We start from the raw sequence: 19,442 nt of genomic DNA, 5'->3' as shown, positions 1-19,442 counted from the left end.
GGTAATGTTATGGCATACTGTTATGGGCTATATAAGCTACTCTTAAAATCTGTAGGAATTAAAAACACAGAACATCTTTTGAGTTTAAGGTTGTCATGCATGTTAGAATGAAGTATTGTACCAGTGTCATACCCGAGGGCAAACAAAGATAAATGGAGTTTATCCTCTCCTGAGGTGGGGGACGCACATCTTCCCCACCACTTGCTGCCTGGCTCGCCCTACCTGCTAGGTGAGTTTGCCAACAGCATCCATCATTTTGACATACAGGGAGTCTTTTTTAAGCATTTGCGATAAGTTTGTATTAACTCGATGACTTGAACTATTGTATCTATAAACAAATAGTTAGAACAGAATACAGATGACCTAACTGAGAATATATTTGTGTGAAACTGGGTTTTTAAATTATTCTTATTATTCTTTTGAAGGAAACACAATTTGTACGTAACTCTGCACTAGGGCCAGTAGCACATGGGCAGTGGTAAGAGCACACCCTGGGTGCAACTGAAAGTAGCTCTTAATAGGTATTTGACCTGGTTTTAATCAAGTTATAAATTATATAAAACACAAGTTAATAGAAAACTGGAGGCCAATACAAATGTTTCTACAGTCCCCTGCAAACATTTATTTTAAACAAATAAAACATTTCTCAGTATCTGAGAACCTGAAAGTCAAGCTGTTAACATGGAGAACTGGACTTAACTTCCTCACTCAAAACTAACAAATACAGAAAGAAAATAACGGCTGTTATTATGAGAAAATGGTTATTTTTCTCCCTTTTAAAACTAACACTAGCTATTAACTCGGACAAGCTGTCCTGCTCTGTGTCGGTTAGTGGGTGACTGTTCCTGACATCAGTCAGCGGAGCGCTGAGGGGAGTCACAGACAGAACGGTGCTAATCTGCTTCTCCAGTGGAAATATCCATCTGTGCTCCGGGGGCGAGGTGTGGCTCATTCAGCTTCTTGCATGGAGAGAGAATTTCATCCACGGGGATTAGCAGTGTGGCTTTCATACGTACAAAGAACAGTTCTCCAAGTCAAAGGCTTGATTAAGGTTGCTGTGTCTGAGGCAGCACCTTCACTACCTTTTTGATGAAACGTGCTATAATTTACAATGCCGCCTGCATACCAGCATGCTGTCGGTGGTGAATCTACTTCAGGCTTGCTCTGGTGATGCTCTAACAATCAGGAAAACTGTAACCATTTCTCTTTTTCTATGCCCTTCGGTAATAGAGCATACCCTTGACTATCTGTCTGTCTGTCTACTGGCTCGCATAGAGCTGAAATCAGGACAGCAGAAGAGTCAATATTGTGTTTCTGTTCTGGGTATATTGAGGCAGATAGAGGACACTCAATAAAATACCTTGTGGAAACGTAGCTTGTGGGACTCTGTTCACATCAGCTGAGGAGTCTTTGGCTAGATGGTAGAAATGAAGGGTGTGTCAGTCTTTACCTTTACGTTTCCTTAAAATCCACCCTGTGTAGTTTTCAGGCTTTCCTTGCCAAGCTCTCCTTGCCATTCCACACTGGAGTGGCAGGCGCTCTGTGCGACTGCTCAGAGGACGTTAGAGAACTGAGCCCTGAATGTCTCTCTAGCTGCCGTGTCCGTTGTGGTCACTGACACCTGGGAAGGCCTGGACAGGCAGCTCCTGAAGGCTAAAGAACGATTCTCTATCTGCTAGGGAGCATCAGAAGGCTGGACATTCCTCAGGAAGGAAATTTTAAAGGTGCAGGAGCAGGCTGTCCCCATGTGCTGAAAGACGAGCCGGCAGAGAAGCAGACCAGACTGGCTGAACAGAGAGCTTTGGCTGGAACTCAGGAAAAAAAAAAGAGAGTTTATGGAACCTTTGAAAGAAGGGGCAGGCAACTCAGGAGGACTACAAGGATGTCGTGAGGTTATGCAGGGGGAAAATTAGAAGGGCCAAAGCCCAACTAGAACTTAATTTGGCTACTGTGGTAAAAGACAGTAAAAAATGTTTCTACAACTACATTAACAACAAAAGCAGGGCTAAGGAGAATCTCTGTTCTTTATTGGATGCGGGGGAAAATAGTGACCAAGGCTGAGGAGAAGGCTGAGGTACTTAATGCTGCCTTTGCCTCAGTCTTTAACAGTAAGACCAGTTGTTCTCTGGGCACCCAGCCCCCTGAGCTGGCAGACAGGGACAGGGAGCAGAATGGAGCCCCCATCATCCAAGGGGAAATGGTTAGCGACCTGCTGCACCACTTAGACACACACAAGTCTATGGGGCCAGATGGGATTCATCCAAGGGTGCTGAGGGAGCTGGTGGAAGTGCTCACCAAGCCACTTTCCATCCTTTACCAGCAGTCCTGGCTAACTGGGGAGGTCCCAGGTGACTGGAGCTTGGCAAATGTGACGCCCATCTACAGGAAGGGCCAGAAGGAGGATCTGGGGAACTACAGGCCTGTCAGCCTGACCTCGGTGCTGGGGAAGGTTATGGAGCAGATCATCTTGAGTGCCATCACGCAGCATGTATGGGACAACCAGGTGATCAGGCCCAGTCAGCATGGGTTTATGAAAGGCAGGTCCTGCTTGACCAACCTGATCTCCTTCTATGACAAGACGACCCGCTTAGTGGATGAGGGAAAGGCTGTGGATGGTGTTTACCTGGACTTCAGTAAAGCCTTTGACACGGTTTCCCACAACATTCTCCTGGAGAAGCTGGCTGCTCATGGCTTGGATGGGTGTACTCTTCGCTGGGTAAAGAACTGGCTGGATGGCTGGGCCCAAAGGCTTGTGGTGAATGGAGTTAAATCCAGTTGGTGGCTGGTCACAAGTGGTGTTCCCCAGGGCTCAGTACTGGGGCCAGTTCTGTTTAATATCTTTATCAATGATCAGGAGGAGGGGATCGAGTGCACCCTCAGTCAGTTTGCAGATGACACCGGGTTGGGCAGGAGTGTTGATCTGCTTGAGGGGAAGAAGGCTCTACAGAGGGACCTGGACAGGCTGGATTGATGGGCCGAGGCCAATTGTATGAGGTTCAACAAGACCAAGTGCAAGGTCCTGCACTTGGGTCACACAACCCCATGCAACGCTACAGGCTTGGGGAAGAGTGGCTGGAAAGCTGCCCAGTGGAGAAGGACCTGGGGGTGCTGGTTGACAGCCGCCTGAGTATGAGCCAGCAGTGTGCCCAGGTGGCCAAGAAAGCCAGTGGCATCCTGGCTTGTATCAGGAATAGCGTGGCCAGCAGGACTGGGGCAGTGATCGTGCCCCTGTACTGGGCACTGGTGAGGCCGCACCTCGAATGCTGTGTTCAGTGTTGGGCCCCTCACTCCCAGAGAGACATGGAGGGGCTGGAGCGTGTCCAGAGAAGGGCAACGGAGCTGGGGAAGGGTCTGGAGCACAAGGCTGATGGGGAGCGGCTGAGGGACCTGGGGTTGTTCAGCCTGGAGAAAAGGAGGCTGAGGGGAGACCTCATCGCTCTCTACAGCTGCCTGAAAGGAGGGTGTAGAGAGGTGGGGTTGGTCTCTTCTCCCAGGTAACAAGTGATAGGATGAGAGGAAATGGCCTCCAGTTGCACCAGGGGAGGTTTAGACTGGATATTAGGAAATTTTACTTCACTGAAAGGGTTGTCAAGCATTGGAACAGGCTGCCCAGAGAGGTGGTAGAGTCACCATCCCTGGAGGTATTTAAAAGATGTGTAGACGTGGTGCTTAGGGACATGGCTTAGTGGTGGGCTTGGTTGTGCTAGCTTAATGGTTGGACTCGATGATATTAAGGTCTTTTCCAACTTAAACGATTCTATGATTCTATGATCATTCCGCTGGGAAAGGCCATCGTTAGCTGCCGTAGAGCACTGGATCCGTCTGTGTACCAGTGCCCGAGCTGCTTGCATTCTAGCACATGGCTCTGTACACGTAATACAGCCAGAGTGCTGTAGTGGTCCCTGATCCTCTCGACGCTGCACATTGCCACGTCATCAGACTGCTGCCCAAGGTTACTCATGTTGAGCAAATGTATAGGAGCGTGGAAACTGTCAAACAGTAGGAGTGTGAAGAAGTTTTTTCTTTCTGTTTAAGTACTATTAAAAATCATCCACGTAAACAGATTCAGAGCACTTGATAGTGGACCACAATTAAGTTTGTGACATGCAAATTATGTTAATTTTTCAGTAGCCAAATGGACACAGGAAGAGCACTGGGCACCATCTCGACGTAGGACAGCACAACAAACACCAGAGGAAACTCAGCCGTGAGAAAGCTCTTATGAGGACGGGTCTTGCTTCGCTTGCCCAGCACTGACGACTGGTCAGGAGTGACCGGTGCAGCTCGGCAGTGCCTGTGTGTCCTCCTGAGGCTGGTCGGTGATGCTGGGAATGTGTGGATACTTGCCTTCCTCCAAGAAGGCCTGGAAGTGAAAGGCAAACGGGGGCATCGAGTCTCTTCCCCCCGCCCCCCGTATTTTTCTTGATTATGGGTTTCGGGTTTTGGTATTTGATCAGCTCTAGAATATTGCCCATTTTCTTCTGTCCACCTGCTGAGTGGAATGTGGCCTGCTACTTTTAGTCATCTCATTAGCCTGAATCTTCTCCTTTTTTCTACATGGTGGTGGTAATTTCTCTAGCTGGGAAGAGGGCTCTAGGTCAAGTTTACGTAATAACTAGGAGAAGGTGTCAGAGCTCTTAACCTTCCCTGCTTTTCTCTCGGTAAGTTCATACTGCTTTCTGTTTATTAAGCCTCTGTCTGTGGAGTAAGAAGAGCCCGGTGTACAGAACTAACGGCAGGTAATTTCTATACATCATGCAAACCTGTGTTTTATGTCACAATTGCAACTCCCAGAAATATTGTATATATGTGAACACTTCAAAAAACAAACCACTGAAAGATTGAATGTATCCATAATGCTGAATTATTAGTCATCAGCCATGTTTTTTAAAATTAAAGCACCAGAGATTCTATTTAAAATAACCACCTGTTTTCTTATTTTAAAAGGGTTTTTTTAAATAATCCTTAACTAAAAATGAATTAATTAAAAGAAAAACTAATTATGGTTGCCTGGCAGTCAGCTTCCTTTCCCTTCAGAAATCTCGGGGAATAATTACTCGGTAAACCTTCTCATTTTTTTTTATTTAGTTAAAGTTTAATTACTAAAACATATGGTACGTTTGTATGAACCTAATACTTAAGAAAGCAAGCCTGACAGCAGTGGAGACCAGAGCCCTTTCATGAATTTACAGAGCAGAAATGTCACAGCTGTTGACGGTCGCAGCCTTTAGCAAAGCATCTCCAACCTAACCTACGGGGAAGCACAGCTTGGTCCTCGGATCCAAGCTTCCCTCCGTCTAGTCTAACGCCAAGCGTCAGGCACAGCGAACCGGGAGGTCAGTATTCCTAGGATGATTCACGAACGGCTAGGAACGAAGGAAAAAAACCCAGACAAAGAAAAACCCAGGTACGTGTGGCAAGACAGCGTGTCCAAGCCCACGGCACGGAGAGGCAGGGTGCTAGCTTGTCTTACCAAATGCTGTCCGAGAGTTACTCCCTAGTCATGTTTTACGTGTGAAGGCTCCCGAAAAACGACGAGGAGGGAGAATATTTGGTTTCTTCTAAGCAGCCTTCCTTGCCGGCACACCCAAGAGGAACTGGCTGTCGGTGCAGCCGCCTCCTCGCCGTGCGCGAACCGAGAGCGCCGAGAGAGCCGACGGAGCCGCGGGCCGCGGCCGGGACCCGCACCCCGCAGCCCCGGGCTCGCAGGAAGACGCTCCTCGGAGGAGCGGTGCGGGGCCGTGCCGGGCACCTGCCCGCCGGAGGCCGGCGCTGCCCCCGGGGCCTCTCCCGCCGCTGCCGGCGCCCGCCCGCGCCGCGGGGCGAGGCGGCGGCGGGGCGCGGGGACCCTCCCATTGTCCCCGGCGGCGGGGGGCCGGGCCGGGCCGGGCCGGGCCGGGGGGGCCGCCCTCCGCAGCCTCATTGGCGGCCGCCGAGCGCCGGTGCCTTAAATGGGGCGCTCGCCGGGGAGCGCTTCCCATTGACAAAAGCGGCGCGGCGGCGCGGGGCGGGGGCGGAGGAGCCGGGCCGGGGAGGGCGGGGGGCGGCCGGCGGCCATCGCCCATGGGGGCGCGGCGGGGGCTGCCGCAGGGCTCGCCGCGGGCAGGGGCGCGCCCCGCGCCCTGAGCCGCCGGGAGCGGAGCGGAGCGGGGAGGCCGGCACTGCGGGCAGGGGCGTGCTGCAGCGCGCAGGGGCGGGCCGCGGAGCTCCGCTGCCGGCAGCCGGCTCCCTCGGCATCCTCTCCGCGGCGCGCACACCCAGACAGGCGCACGCACGGCGGTACCCGCCCCTTCTCCCCGCCGCCCTTCTCATCCCCGTCCATGGCGCTGAGGACGGCAGCCCCCCGCTCCGCACGTAAGTAAGCGGCTCCGCCGCGCCTTTGTGCGCGGCCCTGCCCGCCCCCGCCGCAGGTGAGGCGGCCCCGCCGCGCACCTGAGCCCGGGGCACCCCGCGGGACCGCCCGGCGCTGCCGGCCCCGCGGCCGCTGCGCTGCGCGGCTGCCCGGGCGGGGGGGGGGGGGGGAAGGGAGCGAGGGAGGGAGAGGGGCGGGCAGGGCAGGGCGGCCGCGGTGGCGGCCTTGGGCCCGGGGAGCCCGGCTCGCCGCAGCCCTCCCGTTTCGAAGCCCCGGGGCGGCTCTGCCCGGGCCGGGGCGAGCCCCGGGGCCGGCGGTGCCCGCGGATGGGGGGAGCGGTGTCCGGCGGCCGGGGCTGAGCCCGAGCCGCGGCCGCCGGTGCGTCAGGGCGCTGCGCTCTGCCTTGCCCCTCGCAGGTGGCGGTGGGGCGGCTCGGCGCGGGCATGGACCACGGTGACTCCCCGAGCCCGGGGGCGGCGGCAGGCGCTGAAACCTCAGACCGAATGGAAACTGGGGGCGATGCCAGATCGGCACCTCGGCGGGGAGGCAGAGGAGGAGGCGGCGGCCGTGGCGGGTTTCCAGCGACTGCCGAGCCCAGCGCTCCCCCGGCTGCGGAGACGAGCATGAATATGGATGGGCCCGGCGGTGGCAGGAGGAGCGGGGCGGCCGCGGACGCTGCCGCGATGCCGGGAGCCCCCGCCCCGCCGCTCCGCGCCCCCTGCTCCAGGGATCCCAAAATGGTCCATCAGCGGTTCCTGCGGAGGAGCGTGGTGGACTCGGACCAGGAGGAACCTGCTTTCGACCTTGCCGAGTCAGAGCATCAGAGGAAAATTATCCTGCTCCCTAAAACCAGGAGGATAATTGCGGAGAGGGCGAAGGCAGGGCACGGGGCCGTGGAGAAGGTGTGCCTGGGGCCGGAGCCTTCTGGGGAGCTGAAGGCAGCGCCAGCCCCTGGCAGTGTCGTAGGGGCTGAAGAGCAGAAGGAAGCTGGCAAAGACGTGGAGAGGAAGGAGGTGTCGGATGCTTCCAGAGATCAGAGCAAGGCTAAGAAAGCGGAGCCTGAGGAGGAGGCTGATATGAAAGCAGTTGCCACCTCGCTGGACGGCAGGTTCCTAAAGTTTGATATTGAACTGGGGAGGGGATCCTTCAAAACGGTCTATAAGGGTCTGGACACGGAGACGTGGGTGGAAGTTGCGTGGTGTGAACTTCAGGTAAGCCGAGCTCATCCTCCTGTGTTTTTTTTCTGCTTAGTAAGCCTAGGAGCTAAGGGCAACATGCCGGTGTCAGCTACAGAAGCTCAGCTTTGAGCAGCCTTTATAGCCACCATTGCTTAGTATCCAGTGTCTAACTATAGCGCAGTATTCTCATTGGCTCTGAACCTACCACCTTATGCACACTCCTCCCAGGCTTAACCCTCCCGGCCCTGGGAGCTGGTGCCCACGCTAACGGGGTTACCCTAAGACCTGTCGTGTTGCATAAAGGGGGCACCGGTCGCTCCCCATGCGCAGAGCTCAGCCCAGCTCCTCTCCCCTGCCCGCAGCGGCCTGATGGAGCAGGAGTGGAGCAGCAGGTCTCTATTAAAAAGACACTGAACGTAAATTAAGTTGGAGAGTGTTTGCAGGAGTGAACTTTCCTTTTTGTCCAAATCTAAATGCATTATGCTTTTATGAAGATTGAAGATCTGCTGCCCCCTTGCTCGCCCTTTCCCTGGCTCTGAAGCTGTGACTGTTGCCAGCTTCTTGTGACTCAAACCTTCCTCCGAAAGCACCTGAGTGCTTGCCTTTTTTAGGCGTCATGAACTACTGCTTCAGTTAAGTCCAAGACCTGTCTCTCCAAATACCTTTTAAAAGGAAGACTTTAAGTAAAAGGTCTGATTTGGGCTCTAGATCTTCAGAGTGAAGTCATCCAGTAATAGCTAAAGAGAGTCAAGGCTTAGATACTGTCTTTTGCTGGTTTGGGACATAGCTGTTACCCTTTTCTTAGTGATTTTTAATAGTCTCACTTCTGTAAAAATGACAGTAGTATATGCTTAATTTTTTTTCTTTGAAGCTTTTAGTGTCTGTTACCTCATTTCTATGAGTATCCATTTGAATGAGACCTGTTTAAGAGAAAAACCTGAGAGATTTTTTTTTTCCCCTGAGCTATTACTTAGTCTGAGTTACTCTGCAGTTTCGGTGGGAACTAGAAAATTTAACCCTTAGTTACAATGTGGGGTCCTTAAACTCCCACCGGTTGACTGAGCTTTATGGCCTACGAGAGTATTTGAGTAGCATGTAAATAATGTGATGTGATAAGCCTGAGCTCCTGGTTGTTTGTTTATTTTTTAATGTTGGCCCAATCTGTAAATCACGCCTGGCTTCCTGGGACAGGTGGGGATGGATGTACAGCCACATCTTTATTCCCTAATGATTTCATTACACAATATAATCATCATTCACTGCAGCACTACTTCCTTGATAAGAAGTACGGGGAGCACTTCTCAGTCTTCATAATCATGCGTTCCCATGGCTTTTATTCAGCAGAAATGCAAAATACAGAGCCATGGCAGTTGGCCGAGGCGAGGCCCGAGTGGAGGACCCGAGGGGCTGGTGGCAAGGGGTTTAACCTCTCCTCCCGCCAGCCTGGGGGGTCCTGGGGGGCTCCCAGGGAAAGGGGGAGAGGCTCTGGGATGGCCAAGGGGATTCACAGGGGAGCTGAGCGAGGCTGGCGCTGCTGGGAGGAGAGCCTTGCAGGCAGGCCTGGTCTTTGTCTGGTTTCGGCTTGAAACTGAATCCCGAGGGTGTAAGGCTTTTACTTCGGGAGCCTGAAATTCATTTAGGGTGATAACTGGGATGCTGTCGGAGGGCAGGTTTGTCCGCAGGAAAAGGCCGATGTTGTTCAGCTGTCGGTCTGACCAGCGCAGGCCAGTTCTGTCACTGCAGAGCGATCGCACAGATCAGGAATTCATCTTGCTGCCAAATTTTTCGGTATGCTCTAGCAGGGGAACTGAAACACATCTATTTTCAACATACTTTCTGTAGCAGAAGAGCTTTAACTACAAGACTGCCACATGTATTGGAGAACACAGTCCATTAAAATTCCAGTGTTTGGGTCATTTAGGCCTAAGAAAGAGATTGGGAGGGAAGATTGCAGTATGAAGCTTACCTGCTGATTGGTTTTCTTATTCCTAGTTACCCTTGTTTAGGGATTCTTGAAGTGACTGCATGTGAAGAAATCATCTGTAATAAGTCCTTAATTCCCACTAGTTTCCATTATCTGTGCTTCAACTTAAATCAGACCTTACTACCAGATAATTTCAATTTAATACAGAATTTGTTTGGGGTTAGAATTTGGATTTATTAGAATTTGGCCTCTAATTGTAGAAAGAAAACTCTCTCTATTATTCGACTGCTTTAGGGAAATTGGTGTGAAGCCATGGAAGCAGGGAGGGCTGCTGGTTCTCCTTAAACACTGCTGTCTCTGCGTGCAGATCTGCGGTGATGCCAGAGGCCAGGTAACGTGAGATGTATGGGACTCTTCAAAGCCGGTGCTTTGGTCTGGATTGAGAAAGTCTAACTGAATGACAAAAGTCTTTAATCACCATGGGATTAAAGCCTGTGCTTCTAGGATGAGGTTGCGGAGGAAGCCATCAGGAGAAGGTGTGAATAGCTGTGTGGTCTTGGGCTTTTTGACTTGTAGAGTACTCTCTTCATTCAGCTAGGGAGTTTTATTGGGAAAACATTCAGAGAGTGCTGTCAAGTAATCACTTTATTCATGGCATTTTGAAAATTTTTATGCAGGCTGTGCCAGGTAGATATGCCCCTGTTTGTCTCTTTCCCTGTAGAAATTTTACGTTCAGGTATATATAGCAGAAGACTGAGTGGAAGCCATCGTCCGTCACCATGCTGTTGGAGACAAAATGACTTCCCCTGCAGTCTCACACCATCAAAACCCATCCCAGAGCCTTTGTGGAAAAATTGCAACAAACTGTACATTGTCTTTCTCCTGGAGATGCGCCTGTGCTTGTTACTTTTAGAGCTTTAGAGTTAAAAACTAACAGTATTGAGGTTCCATGCAGGCATTAATCCTCTGTCCTTGCTCAGCATTTTTTCAGCCCAGTTGTACTGTTGCCTGTGTCTGTCTTTTTTTGTCCATCTGTACAAAGACCTTGCAAGCCATTCTTGTTCAGTGGTTTTATTTCACTGAAAAGATGGCTTTAGGGTTCAGAACCAAAATCATGGCTTGGATTAGGGTAGGATCCAAATGCTAACCAAACTAGATTTGGGGTTTAGACCTGTCTGGAGACACGAAAGCTGTAGTCCAATTCTAGCTAGAAAATAAGTTTATTGTTCCTTCCTGAAACTGAAGTATTGGAGCAGGATTAGCGTGCCCTTGCAGTTTGGAAGGGTTTGCATTCTAAGGTTTTCAACAGCTATAATTAATTTTAATTGGTGGCATGGAATTGATGTGTGGCAAGGCTTTGGCATAACAGTATTTCAGTGTTGCACTCCTAAGTAAAATGTTAAGTCACGAATACGGAATATAGGCTTTTGCCAATCTACTGCTGGCAAGCCAAATATTCTTCTTAGATGAATGGTTTAAAAATTCCCACCCTATTTCCCTTTGGGAACATGTAGGGAAACTGCAGAAGAGTCAAACCTAGTACTATCTCAAATGCAAAGACCTCATTGTACTTTATGGTTCTCGCTTGGACTGTGAATACTGAGCTTCTGTTTGATTGCATTTAACTTTAGTTTTCTTTGTTGAAAATGTGGAATGGATGGACTGTCTCATCCTGCTGTTGCTGTACCCGTGGTGGGGAGGTGAGAAGTGCCTGTTGGTGAGCTCTGCGGGGAAGGCAGGCTTTTTCCACTGGCTGCCCAAGACTTGTTCTCCGCTCTGCGTACCAGTGCCTAGATGGACACTGGTTTCTTCAGGACACTTGGCCTCCAGGTGCTCCGTGTGAGAATGCGTGGCAGTCCTTGATGCTCCCTGGGACAGAGGTCAGTTCAGGTATCGGATGTTAGAGGTATTTGGGGAGCTATGTAAGAGTGAAGGATGGGCAGAGGTCAATTCTCAGAGGTCAATATAGCTGAAATTAGAAATCAAGGGTATTAGAATAGCTCTGGCATTTTCCAAACGGCCACCAAACCAAGGGGTCTGTAACCGTAAACCAACTGCAAATAGACGTGCTGCTCTAAGGTGGCAATTCCTTGCCCCCCGCACCTGCAGCTTTTCTGCCAAGCTTCTGGTAGTATAGGTCTGTAGGGAAAAACTTAATTATCTTTACAAGATTAGTGTTTTACTTCATAGTTTTAGAGCACTTTTTCCTTTTTGTCATTGCTGGTCTCTTCAAACTGCCTGAACCAAAGAAAAAAAATGTGAAAGTACATTGTCTTAAGTGACTCAGATATTCAGGAGTTTCAAATTTTTGGAGGGTGCGGATCTTAACTGAATGTGGATGTTCTAAAAGTTCTAAATGTGGATGCATTTCTGAACACTTCTTTCATTTGATTAATATGTAGTGTTAATGTACAGATAATGTATTTTCTTGATCTCTGTTTTTATTCCTTAAATGAGAAGCTCATCCAGATTGGCTGATAGCTGACTGATTTTTTTTTTTTTTAATATGGCATGAATATTCTAGAAATACAAGATGAGATTAGACTTTGTTTTAATGCAAGGTGAATAAAAAGGGCATTTAAAAATCATTAATGCTAGACCTATGTGAACTTGCTAATTTTTGTTTCTAAGGCTGATAATCTTTCCTTGAAGCAAAATTTATAGTTTGAGTGGATGAAGGGAGGAAAAGCATGCAGTTTATTTCTAAGTGTGTTACCTTCTGTATGAGAGAAGGCTATGATGTCTATGTAAATATTTTCCAAAATTTTTAAGTGGTGTTTTCCATCTTATGTCCACTTAGAAGATCTGTGATAGTTGTTTAAAGTAATACCAAAGGTCCATGGCTCAGACATTTTTTGTGTAAGCAGATACGTTTGCATGGTTAAAAGTGGGAGTCTGTAAAATGGACAATGTTAAAGCAAGTTCCCTTTGCTCTAGCTGGCAAGTCACTTCTGGCAAAATCAAACTATGTGGAGTTAAATTATGGGGAAGGAGGAGGATGTCCTATGCCCCTGTATCGAGAATCCAGGGGATTTCTTTCTGAAAGAGGTAACATCTTCAGGATTTTCACTGGTGTGGTAGTTTGGCTTTTGTTAGTGTCCTTGTTGGCTGACAGCATTCATCTGATGTTGAAATAGTAGCTGGCTACTATCTGTGATGTTAATCTATTGGCTGGGTAAACTTTGTAGTGTAAATGAACAGAATAATTTAGAAAATCTGTTTGGGAGAAGAAAGGAGGGAGACTGTATCTGAAAGCTTGAATCTGATACTGCTGTGTGCTCATACAAAATTAACTCTGAAAGCTTGAATCTGATATTGCTGTGTGCTCATAAAATTAACTCTGAGACTAATTTTGTCTGTTTTGAGTTAATTCTTGAGATAGTGACTTCTGTTTAAATTTAAACAATTAGTTTAGCTCTGCCGTGCAGTGTCAATGTGAAAACATGTGCCTGTATCGCTGGTGTTTGTTAGTATAGCTGTTGCCCTGACATGGAGAAGCAGGATAGGGATATGGTAGGGAACTATTAATAGACTGCTTCTCAAATTCAGTAAATGAAATAGAGCTGGGTCAGACCAGATTCTGCTTTTGAATCAAACAAGACTCCTTTCTTTTGCTTTTGAGTACATTTTGCCTAAAGGTTGGTTGTATGCTCTCTTAATCCTGGTTAAATTCTTCACGCTGAATGTGTGGGGTCCAGTTGCAGTAAGAGGAAATGACTTAAAATAAAACCAGGACTCGGTGTAAAGGATATTTCTGGTCCCTTTGGTCATCTCTTGTCCACAGCTGACAGGGAGGAAAGAAGTTGATGTTGCAAGCTGTCATCTTAGTAATGTTTGCACTTGAGATGCAGTCTGACTTGTTTGTAGAACAGGCTTGCATGGATGGCCTGATGACTGCCTTGTTTTGTGGTTAGGGCATAACAGAGGTCTGAAGAAAGCTCAGTGGCACTGGTAATGATGCCCTAAAAGAAGGGTGGCAATAGCAATTCAGCTGTTGGTTACTGGAGTTATCAGGATTTTTGCATGCTCTGAAAGATCAGAGATGCTGCAGAGGCTGGGAAGTGATTCTTGGGTGGGTAGACGGAGGGCAGAGGCCCTCCTGTAAGGGATGTGAAGGGACTGTTGAGGAGGGAGGTAGCGATAAATCTCTCGTGCTTCAGGAGCCCAGCTGGAGTGGTAGCTTTGGGTTTGAGTGCTGAGAAGAGCTTGCGACAGCTGTCTGATCGGGGAGGTTCGGTTTTTAGACTTGCCATGACGTAGCTGTTGATTGCTGGCAGCAGGACACTTACCTGCGTGTTCAGTAGGTTCTGTGATGGGTCTGACTGGCCAGAAAACATAAATACAAGGTAAGTGCAGATGCATGGCAGCCTGTAGGCGTAAGAAGGGCAGCCAAAGGCATGTCATGTGAGATGTATGACACTTGGCACTCCTGTTGGAAGAGACATCTTCATTGCTCTGAAATAGGAGAGGTTTATGCAAATAACATTTGGAGAATATCTGAAATGGTCATGCAGAAGCAGAACTGCTTTTTCTCTTGGTTAAGTTTGTACACGTGAAATTGAAGTTACATCTGGAACTGCATTATTTCCCTGAAGTGATATGGCCTACTAGAAAACACGGGTGCTATCCCAGTGTTGACTGCGGTGTGCCTGAAACCCAGCTTGGCAAGGAAGGGGAAAGTTGTCTTTTTCCATGGAGTTGAGAAGTCAGCTAGAAACAACCTCCATCTAGTATCTTGCTATTCCTCTGTAGCTCTGAAATGGAGGAACCAACTCACTACTTTCCTACTGGCCTTCTGCCTGCTCTGAGATGAGAAACCTGCCTCTCTGCCAGGAACGAGTTTTACAATTATATTCTCTGCAACATCTTAAGCAATGATGGCTGCGGCCTCTTCTGCAGTGGCATCTGGACCAGTTGTTAAAACTGCAAGATGATGGATACTTTCAGATTTCTGCTGTATATGGTGTGATGACTTTTCTTTATATTTAGAGAGAGGAGTCTTAGCTCCTCTTTGCCTCCATTTCACTTCTGCGGAGCAAATAAGAAAAAGGCTTTGATCAGTTGGTGAAAGTGTGAGCTGTTTGGAATATAAAAAGCAAGGTGTGTACCCTGTTCTCCATACCTCTCTTTTCTTCCCAAAGAGTACTTGTAGATCTTTCTAAATCCAGTTTCTGCATAAACCACAGAATAGAGCCCGTTTTATGTATTAGATTAGTCCATTCCAGAGCAAGGAACCAATCTTCAAACCATAAGCAGCTTCCCATATCTCTGAATAAAATCTTACTGTCCTCCAAATAAATCAAGTCCATACCTCCTTTTGGTGTGATGTTTATCCAAAGCAGCTTGCTGCTTGGAAATTTTGTCCATTATGAATTAGTCTGGGCACTGCCTAGCTCCTGAGTCGTTCTTCTGACCTTCTCCTTGCAGATGATCATTACCATGTAAAAGACACTGAGAATTTGGTGCAAGGAGAGGGTCACAAGTCCTGTGTTGCCTGCAATCACCTATGTTGTAGACAGGGTGTATCACTGAACACCTCAAAGCCTTAGGAAGCATCTTAGTTGCCAGCCAGTCATCCATAGGGATTGATGAATTTAGACTGAGTTTTAAATCAGTTGGCAATAAGTGTACCAAAAACTTTCTAGAGTGACTGTTTTGTTTGTTAGCAATGACTTGGCTTACTCCAAATATGTACAGTTAAATGGTGCATGGTGATATCCCTTCTACTCAATCCCTGAAGGAAAAAAATAAGTAAACTCATATAATTGTACTCATCTTGAATTTTATTTTTGGAAGATGCTCCATTTGAGGCTTGCATGGTCTTACCTACCTGGGTTTTCAGTTCACCATCATCATCCCAACAATGCTTTTTAAAAAAATTATTACCCCTACTAAACACGCCATAGCCTCTCTAGCCCCATTGTGGCTACAGCGTTATTCCAAATAAGCAAATTTCTGGAGCTGATGAGATTTCTTCCCTCCTTCTCCAGAATCTTCTATAAAGTGCACATGCATTTTAATTCATATCAGGTGTTGGTGTACACAATCAGATTTTAGAAGTGATTTACTGGAAAATAATTTTTCTGTATTGTGTTAACGGCTGTATAATATGGTGGTTAAATATGCAGTGGGAGTACTGGGTAAAATGAAATGCCATATTATGGGAATATACATGTTGCTTAAACTATCAAGGAAGGAGTAACTTAAGACCTAATACCATCTGTTCTTCAGTTGTTTGCTGCAGAGGGATACAAAACACTTATTCATGAACTCTGAGGAAAACAGATAGGAGAATGCAGGCTCAAGCAACACTTGTAGGTTTTTTCTTATTTGGCTAATTTTTGTGAATTCAATCTGATCTTCATTCCCGACTTCTTAAAGGAAAATTAAACACGCTTTAAATAGTATTTGATCCTATTATGAATCTCTGCAGCACTTTACCAAAATTAATTTGAATTGTAACATAATTTTTGGTTAGTAATTGGTTATAAATTTTGGTAAGTAAACTTAAAACTGCTTTGATTCCTAGCTTTTTCTAGGAAAATGAAAACCTGAAACAGGCATTTTTGTTACATGCTAGTCCTTTTTTTTTGCAATGCTTTTTTTGGGGAAAGCTGTACTGTAGTTGGTTACTAAAGCTACCAATTCACCCTTCTCAAATTCTGAAAGTCCTGCTGTAGTCTAGCTCTCCTGAAAACTACTTAAAAGGGTTTTTGTTTCATCTTAACCCAGAAAATTTGAATGTAAATCTGAATGGATGATGGCTGACTTTTTTTCTAGCTATGTTTATACTTTTGGGGAACTCTTTCCTCTTCCATTGACTCATTATTCCATTGACTAAGTATGGGCCTTAAACTGTGGTTCTGTACCAAGCACAGTGATGTTGTGTTCCATGTAGTCCTGTATTAGCAGGGCTTGTCCAAATGCCATTGTCAGTGTTTCACGTGCTTAAAACTGTCTAAAACCCAGTAAGACTGAACAGATGGAGGAAGGTTTTTTCTTTAGCTAAATAATAAAATTGTTTATATTCTGTAAAATAAGGTTTTCTTAAAAAGAACAAATGACAGTTGGTCACTTCATATATAGAGAACTGAGTATTTTACAAAAGCAGTATAAAACTGGCATTGCCTATGTCTGCTTCTGAAATGGATGTTCCTTTCTCTCACTGGTGTGTTCTTGAAGGATTAAAATTGTGTTTATTCCAGATTTTTGTACAATAAGCAGCTTTTTAACATTGCTTTTCCTGATGCTGTCTGGATTTTTTCAGTTAGAGCAACATTTCGGGTGACCCATTGTACTCGCTGGAGCTAATACAGCTGTGGTGGTTGACTGAGCAGAATCAATTTTGTCTATTAAAATAGAACAGTGTAGAAGGGGGGGAATTGCAAAATTTCCAGTGGATGTATCTCGTTTCAGCAGAGCTGCACAGGCCTGCAGCAATATTTGATAAAATCTAGATCTTGTAAAACTGATTTCAAATAGGTTTTTGTTCGAGGCTTTACTGATTAATTAAGGAAAATTGCCATGGTTATGTGCATTTGAACTTGTTTTGTTTCTCTTTCGTATCAGTGTTTGTTTTGAAGATTGTTGTAGATAATAAAGCAAGTGTTGCACTAATAAAATGGACTTGCTTTTCTCTCGATTACAGTAAGACTTGTATTGCATTTGGTTACTAATGGAGGATGAGAATATCTTGTCCTTTGGCAAACAGTGCAGTCATGATGAACATGGGTGGTTTTGCATGTACTTAATGTTGTTTGTGCATATATAAAATTAATAGTAGAAGTAGAGAAAATACACAACCACTTGTATTAAGCCATGGGATATAGGGCAAAATGAATTGGTAAGAGCCACCTAGAATGGTTGCTTATAGCCCATCTGTGATCCTGGCTCTTCAGATTATGTTCTCCCTTGTGTGGTGTGTTTTGCATGTGCTTCTGGGGGTGTAGCATCAGTCCCCGCTGCCCTCTGGGCTTCTAACTTTATTTTTGCACAAGTTGTAATAATTTGTGTAACATCTTTTGACCTTAATGAATTTAAAAAGTCATTGTGAAGCAAAGCCTGTGAGCTCCAGGAAGTTCCAGCACAGGCAGATGGGGGCGAGTGAAGGGGGAGAACATCATGTGATATTTGGGAGTTATTTGTATTGTAAGGGCCTTGTTAACGTGAAGCTGTTGTAGCACTGTTCCAGGAAACATGGGGATTTTTCTGTAACTTTCCTCTAAAAAAAGTGAGAGGAAAGCTTCTGCTGGTCCTCAGATGCATGGCAGACTCTTGAACGGGACTAAAGCGAGTTTGAGCTATAAATTCTTCAAGGCTGCCCAGAGCTTCTGAGCTCCATCGGTGTCAAGTAGCAGTGACCACTTAGTCTTTAAATAGAAAACTCACTTTGGAGTCTTAACTTCAGACCTTAAGGACTGTCTGCTTAAGCTGGCTTCAGATCCGCATCAGGCAGCGGGTGGTAAACTCTGACATCTGGGGTCAGTTCCTATAAAGATGGAAAGTGCAACCTGTAAGCTGTTAGGCATGCTGCCAGCAGCGCGGTGGTGAGCTGTGGTAGCTCAGAGCAAGGACCTAAAAGAGCAAGATGCTGGTGGGGAGGGCTCCATCCAACAGCTGGCTGCTCCATCTTCAGACAGAGGAACTGGGGAGGGAGGTGAGACCTGTGGCTAACCACTCTGCTGGGGCTGTGTCCTACCCAGCAAGCTCTGATGTTTCCTCTTGGGATTCACTTATCTGAGAATGGAAGACCCTCCTGTCTTGGAGGCATGAGGTCGCAGGAGGCGTGCTCCTCACCCTTCCCTTAGCTGCGAGTGTAGTAGTTTAGAGGCTTTGGTAAAGGCTTCAGTGATTGTTGCAGGTGGGGTGGGAATTTGGAATGAATCTCCCCTGTTCATTAAGTGCTTTGGTCAACCAGTAAGTATTGCTGCCATGGGAGGGGAGGTGGGCCATACCTCTTCTAGGTGTCACATAAGAGGAAAGTAGGTGCCATCACCCACTCTTTCACAGTGTGGTAGGTGCTCTGCAAATGTCTCTTGGCTTCAACTGTTTGAGGAATGGATGAGCAGTTCATTTCTGGGTCCCAGCTGTGTTTATATACAAGGTGGGCACTGACCTAAGTTAAGACTGAGGCCATATGGGGCATATGCAAGAGACCATAGCTTCTGCAGGCACCTCATCTGAAGTAAAGGCATGGTGCCTTCAGTATGCTGGCAGCTGGAGGACTGGGTGTCAGAGCTGCAAGTGCCTTCAGAAGAGTGCATTTGGAGTCAGGTCAATTCTATGCCTTATTTTTATAGTCTGATGTTAAATTAAGCCAACTGGATAGATTCCCATGTGATACAAGATACTCCTACAAAGGCACCCTGCGGTTTCCTCTAGGCTATAGACAACTCTGAATGCTTGTATGTGGAAGAGGATTAAGCCTTCTTTTCAAAGTATAGAAGAAAGAAACTTGTAGTACTATCTGTGGTTGGGAGGGGGAAATGCAGTGAAACCTCTTTTTAACTCTGGAATAAATGATGGATATTTTGTGGGATTTTTCATTGCGGCTTGGTTGCTTGAATTCCTGTTCCTTCTCTGCTCCCCCACTCCTAAGCACTCTGCCGAAGCCCATACGCCTACCAAGAAATACACTGCCTCGACACCTGGTTAATACGTAAGGCTTGTATGAGAGAAGCAGCTGTGCTCACTGCTTCCAGAGATCATTCTGGCATCCCATACCATGAGAAATCGTTAATACTTAACATGTGTGTGATTGGAGATGTGTATCTTTACTTGGATAAAGCCAGCATTACAAGTTTTTAACCACTGAAGCTACAAAACTATTAGAAACAGCAATTCTAAGTAACATCGAAGCATTAAATACAAAGCTTCACTTATTAAAGTATGTGTATACTTTTTCAGAGTTCTCTCTCAGGTGGTTTGAAGGAGGGGGAGAACAGGCTAGTGCTCATTTGCATGTGGGCTTCAAAGAAAACTTTTCTAA

General features: G+C 47.0%; 2 protein-coding genes across 13 annotated transcripts in view; both read left to right on the top strand.

Annotated features, from left to right (window-relative positions):
- CARD19 (caspase recruitment domain family member 19) overlaps positions 1 to 4,237 on the top strand; it is a 107,915-nt gene extending 103,678 nt beyond the window's left edge. The window contains exon 7 of the transcript XR_012044677.1: positions 4,129 to 4,237. The gene's annotated coding sequence lies outside the window, so the exon portion shown is untranslated. The remainder of the gene's footprint in view (positions 1 to 4,128) is intronic.
- Positions 4,238 to 6,060: 1,823 nt separating this feature from the next.
- The window catches only part of WNK2 (WNK lysine deficient protein kinase 2), a 121,167-nt gene continuing 107,785 nt past the window's right edge, over positions 6,061 to 19,442 (top strand). For 6 of the 12 annotated variants that reach the window (XM_072875787.1, XM_072875788.1, XM_072875790.1 and 3 more), the window contains exons 1-2: positions 6,061 to 6,354; positions 6,769 to 7,563. In XM_072875787.1, coding sequence (XP_072731888.1) covers positions 6,796 to 7,563 — 768 coding nt within the window. In that variant the 5' untranslated portion in view covers positions 6,061 to 6,354; positions 6,769 to 6,795. The remainder of the gene's footprint in view (positions 6,355 to 6,768; positions 7,564 to 19,442) is intronic. The other 6 variants (XM_072875796.1, XM_072875793.1, XM_072875789.1 and 3 more) reach the window with 1 other exon arrangement.

This window comes from Ciconia boyciana, chromosome 11 (assembly GCF_034638445.1).
Source record: "Ciconia boyciana chromosome 11, ASM3463844v1, whole genome shotgun sequence".
Taxonomy (NCBI): Eukaryota; Metazoa; Chordata; class Aves; order Ciconiiformes; family Ciconiidae; genus Ciconia; species Ciconia boyciana.
Note: the sequence above shows the minus strand (reverse complement) of the source record. Positions and strands in the feature narration are given on the sequence as shown.